This window comes from Dendrobates tinctorius, unplaced genomic scaffold (assembly GCF_039654945.1).
Source record: "Dendrobates tinctorius isolate UK_male_01 unplaced genomic scaffold, ASM3965494v1 ptg000203l, whole genome shotgun sequence".
Classification (NCBI taxonomy): Eukaryota; Metazoa; Chordata; class Amphibia; order Anura; family Dendrobatidae; genus Dendrobates; species Dendrobates tinctorius.
The window spans coordinates 2166154-2171898 of NW_027361870.1; the positions used below are offsets into that span (position 1 = coordinate 2166154).

General features: G+C 48.3%; 1 protein-coding gene across 1 annotated transcript; it reads left to right on the forward strand.

The window, feature by feature from the left end:
- Positions 1-441: 441 nt before the first annotated feature.
- On the forward strand, positions 442-4743 carry LOC141057248 (uncharacterized). Its single transcript, XM_073553780.1, has 2 exons — positions 442-4346; positions 4562-4743. The coding sequence occupies exons 1-2, from the start codon at positions 1943-1945 to the stop codon at positions 4609-4611; spliced, it is 2454 nt and encodes an 817-aa protein (XP_073409881.1). The 5' UTR covers positions 442-1942; the 3' UTR covers positions 4612-4743.
- The last annotated feature ends 1002 nt before the right edge of the window (positions 4744-5745 follow it).

The window sequence follows — 5745 nt, forward strand, 5'->3', positions numbered from 1 at the left end:
CAACATACTACATACATACTACATACATGCTACATATATACTACATTCATACTACATACATACATGCTACATATATACTACATTCATACAGCAATGCTACATATATACTACATTCATACATATATACTACATACATGCTACATATATACTACATTCATACAGCTACATACATGCTACACATATACTACATTCATACATACATACTACATACATGCTACATATATACTACATTCATACAGCATACATACATGCTACATATATACTACATTCATGCATACTACATACATACTACATATATACTACATTCATACAACATACTGTGGTGTGACAGGTGATCACGTGGTTAATGGGAGATATGTCACATGGAGGGATGCTCCCTGCGATGCAACCCGGAGTATTTTGCCTATAGTGTACATGAGCACTAAAGATGTCATTTAGTGCACTGGGTGCGGAATGTACTCCGTTTTGCCTGAAGATATGTGTATGTTCAGGACATGTGGTGAAGTCCTGACCATGTGACCAGCTCATGTGATCCATACCTCACCTATGGGTGTGGTTACAGGGCTATGTAATTAAGGTGTTTGGCACATGTGAGAGAGACTGTGAGGAAGTCTGTCAGAGTGTGGACAGACTTCCATGTGTCCAGGTGCGACACTACAGAGAGTGGTCTGTGTTCCAAGGAAGGAGAAGCCTTCCTGTGTCTGCAGATAGAGCGCTGCTCTGGACATTGCCCTGACCTGTGTGCACAGGACCTGAGGGAACACAGCCCAGCTAAGGACTGTTCATGTGCTGTCTCTGGTTTATGGAGTAATAAACCCTGTGAAATTTTAAAGGAACGTGCCTCATGTTTGACTCCCGCCGCACCTAAGCGAGAAGAATCCTTACAATTGGTGACAGACTGCGGGCAGCGATTCCCAGGAGCACAGACGGTATGGAAAATCGTGAGTAATACTGACCGAGGTCAGAGGAAATGACTGTATGGAGATTTGTGGGATGCCTATGAGGAGAAGAGGTACCCGAGAACCTGTGTAGCTGACACCAGCAGGCAACGGACAGGAATCCGTGTTGCACTGACCAGAGTCAGTGAGAGACTGTGCTTGTGTTTTTTTTTTTTCCCTTTTCCTCGCTTCTCTGCAAAAAAAAAAAAAAATTCTGAAAGTGCTTGCTGTGGCTCAGTACGCTCACGAAGGTCTCGCAGTGCGGGGACCTGATGTTTTTTCTTTTTGGGATCTCCTATTTGAGCATTGGTAACAGACGCTGTCTGTCTACACCATCCTGCTGCAGCTTTATGGCATATGACTAAGCGGATACAGTAGTTGTGGCTTTACACAACTATTAAGGGTGAGTACCCTGTATTATGTCCTTATACCCATTATACCTGCACTGGTAAGGCCCTATGGGCGCGCTTTTGTGGTTTTTTTCTTCCTTTTGAGGGCAACAAGTGGCTTCCGGTGGATCGGCGGGTCCACGAAGATGACGCAGCAGGAGCTGCAGAGACACCAGCAGCTGCTTGTGAGCGACGGCAGGAGCTGAGGCAGTGCCAGAAAGAAGTGGTGTCGTGCTTAAAGGGCCAGTACCAGCCTGAAGGAAAAAAAAAACTGTACTGTGTGAACTGTGGCCTAAGAGGTTCTGCAGGACAGACATGGGGAGATCCCGTAAAGGGGTGGAGTCCCAAAAGGGGGCGGTGGCCCAAATCGGGGTGGTAGCCCGTAAAGGGGTGGAGTCCCAAAAGGGGGCGGTGGCCCAAATCGGGGTGGTAGCCCGTAAAGGGGTGGAGTCCCCAAAGGGGGCGGTGGCCCAAATTGGGGTGGTAACCCAAAATGGGGTGTAGTCCCGGGAGGGGGTGGAAACCCAAAGCGGGGTGGTGGTCCAGAAAGGGGCCAAGTTTGAAGAAGTGACAGCACTGGGTGACTCAGTAGGTACGTCTGGAGTACCGCAGTGTATGTGCAGGTCTTTTTCAGAATGTGGAATATCCTTTCCAGGTAGTAATGACGGGCCACAGTTGTGTACAGTGATGCTGCACCGGGAAGGAGCCTTTGGTCGGCTGGAATCAGAGAATCAGGTGACTCTGACAGGAACTCCTCTCACTTTCTCTCTGTCCGAGAAAAACGTCAGGGTTCGCTGTAAACACGGGGTCACGGTGAACTACGCAGTAGACAGAGTAGTGTTTGAGGGGACCAAGGGTGGTGAGTGCCAAGGTGGAGGGATACCACGGGACTTAGACTATGCCTGGGAGAGGGACCGGGACTTTGTTCTGTTTGATGATGTTTTGTCGGACGATGGAGATGCTTCGACTGTGGGGCCAGCGGACACTGAGATAGTGATGGCTCCTGACATGGACAGGTCAGAGGTAGAACTGACCAGAAGAAAAAGTACAACTGCCCAACTTAAGGACCTGACGTCTCGTGATATGACGGATGGTGGGCTGGGAGATGAGACGATTGTGAGTAGCTCGGTCAGTGAACCGACACTACAGTGCCCCTTCTGGCTGGATGGAGAACGGGTGATGGGATTGTTAGACCCTGGGAGTCCGGTATCTGTGCTAAAAACCACTCCTGGACGTTCTGTGTCGCCTGGGATGGTGACGAGAGTGAATGGCTTTGGTGGGGACGATAAAGAACTTTTGACAGCATACCTCTACATTGACACGACTGAGAGTTCCACGTACCATGTAGTGACAGTAGACCCAGACTTACAGTATACTATGGTAATAGGGCGGGACTTAGAAGCCCTGTGGGACTGGTGGACAAAAGGAGAAGTGTCTGTTGATATAATGTGTATGGGAGGTAATGGTGTGAAAAGTCCGCCTCCTAAAGTTGACAGGCCTAAGTTAAGCATGACCAGAGAGAACAGTGCGTCGGCCCCACTTACGGACATGTCACCTGACGGGTACCAGGGAGAGACTGATAGTGGTGTGGTAATTAAAAAGAGTGGACCTGACACCCGAACAGAGAGCAACATGAACATTTCCCATGCGGTGGGGTGTGACACAGGTACCAGGCGTGACTGTAATATGTTATTGCCAGTAGCAACCACTAGGGCTGAAGACAGTGTTTGTCAGACAGAAGCACGAATCCAGTGTAATGACAGTTTGCCCCAGGTAGAAGCGCACCTACGAGACTTGGAGCAAGGGCGCGAAGAGATGTGTCAGCAGCTGGCGAGGGTGTGTCTGAAGGTGGCGAGTCTGGAAGTCGCCAACTCCGCGCAGGTGGAGCGGTTGCACCACCTAGAGTCCGAGCTCTTGGCAGGCAAAGCATTGAGACAAGTGACTGAGCACAGAGTGGATGAGCTGGAGAAGGAAGTCTCTGAGCTCAGAGGTCACCTGTCAGCGTGTAAAACCATGAACAAGACCCTGTTGGAAGATATGGAGGTGCTCAGAGAGGCCCAAGAGAAGTATCAACAGGAGATTCTCAGGAGAGAGGATGAGCGTCGCTACCTGGCAGAGGAGCGAGATAAAGTTCTGCAAGAACTCAGTGGAGTAGGAAAAGGTCTTCTACGGGAGAAGTGGATTGGCGAAGACATACAGCAGCCGTGCCCGCCTGATAGCAAGGCAGAACTGCCAAAGCCCATCTTGGAAAAGGGTCCTGAAGACTGTAAATCTCAGGAAGATGGTGAGCCAAGGGCTGCACAAGACAGTCATCCAATCGTGACAGATATCTTGAGGGAAGTGTCCGTAGGGAACCCAGAGCCATCTGTTCAGGATGAGAGCAAGTCCACGACCTTCAAGGTTGTAATTGAAGTACCAGAAGACATGCAGGAAGCCTGTGCTGAGGAAGGTGTGCATGAGGCCTTTAGGAAGGCTATAGAAGCATGTAGTGTGATCTGGGCACCAGAGACGAAGCAGCTGGTCATACTGTCATCTAAGGAAGTCACAAGGAAGCGGGTTACTATCCTGAGGGATATGCATCTACAATGCCTCCGCACAAGGCAGATGATCCTGTTGGGAAAAAAAGAAGCCGCTCGATGTCTAGAGTGTGCGAGGAAAGTTCAAAGTCAGCAGGGCATTGCAGAAGACATCATTCAAGTGCCCGGAGGTCTGGTGAGGAAAGTCATCGGAAGGTTTGGGAAAGTGATGCAGGACATGGTGAACAGGTCTGGCGTGATGAGAGTGAGGATTCCGGCTAATGACGAAACCCAGGACAAGGGTGAAGATGGGATGGTTCCATTCCTCGTTGTCGGGTCCATGGAGAGCCTTGGGAATATCCGGATGCTCCTGGAGTATCGCGTGTCATACCTGAAAGAAGTAGAGCAGCTAAGACTTGAGAGGAAGCAGATCAGTAGAGAGCTGGAGGAAATGGAAAGAAGATGGCCGCCTCCTTCAACTCGCGGTATAGAAAGACAAAGAGGTTCACTTAAGACTGGAAGTCCTAAAGATGGAGATAAGAGAGTACATAGAGATAAATGGAAGGGCTGCTATCGGGACCTTATAGACCTTAGGAGAAATGGCCAGCAGAGAGAGGACAGTAGGTGGCCTGATGGAAGAGGAAGTAGTGATGCCTCAGTTAGCTCAGAGCTGAGTGACCTAGGCAGGAGACCCTGTAGAAGACGTGGTGACAAAGAGTCAGTCCAGACAAGAGGTATGGGGGCAAGGGAGTCGCAACACCATACTGACCGCCGGGGATGCGGGTGGTCTGACGTGGGCCCATCTTTATCAAAGAACAAGACAGAGTCGGATAAGGGACGCCTACTGAAGAGTTCACTAGCAGGGCCTGACTTTGATAGACGATTTGACTGGCAGAGACGACCGAGAAGGATCTCTGGTCGAGTAATAGAAAGTGCCAAGCCCCACGGCTTTAGGCAGAGGAGGGGGATATGTGGTGTGACAGGTGATCACGTGGTTAATGGGAGATATGTCACATGGAGGGATGCTCCCTGCGATGCAACCCGGAGTATTTTGCCTATAGTGTACATGAGCACTAAAGATGTCATTTAGTGCACTGGGTGCGGAATGTACTCCGTTTTGCCTGAAGATATGTGTATGTTCAGGACATGTGGTGAAGTCCTGACCATGTGACCAGCTCATGTGATCCATACCTCACCTATGGGTGTGGTTACAGGGCTATGTAATTAAGGTGTTTGGCACATGTGAGAGAGACTGTGAGGAAGTCTGTCAGAGTGTGGACAGACTTCCATGTGTCCAGGTGCGACACTACAGAGAGTGGTCTGTGTTCCAAGGAAGGAGAAGCCTTCCTGTGTCTGCAGATAGAGCGCTACTCTGGACATTGCCCTGACCTGTGTGCACAGGACCTGAGGGAACACAGCCCAGCTAAGGACTGTTCATGTGCTGTCTCTGGTTTATGGAGTAATAAACCCTGTGAAATTTTAAAGGAACGTGCCTCATGTTTGACTCCCGCCGCACCTAAGCGAGAAGAATCCTTACAATACATACATACTACATACTACATACATGCTACATATATACTACATTCATACAACATACATACATACTACATATATACTACATTCATGCAACATACATACTACATACATGCTACATATATACTACATTCATACAACATACATACATACTACATACATGCTACATATATACTACATTCATTCATACATACTTCATACATGCTACATATATACTACATATATACTACATTCATACATACATGCTACATATATACTACATTCATACAACATACATACTACATACATGCTACATATATTCTACATTCATACAACATAAATACATACTACATTCATACAACATACATACATGCTACATATATACTACAT

Excerpts from the sequence above, each read along its gene's own strand:
- LOC141057248 (XM_073553780.1), top strand. The coding sequence starts at position 1,943 with ATGTGCAGGTCTTTTTCAGAATGTGGAATATCCTTTCCAGGTAGTAAT. Across the intron at positions 4,347-4,561 it reads CGGTATAGAAAGACAAAGAG|TCAGTCCAGACAAGAGGTAT; the intron begins GTTCACTTAAGA and ends GGTGACAAAGAG.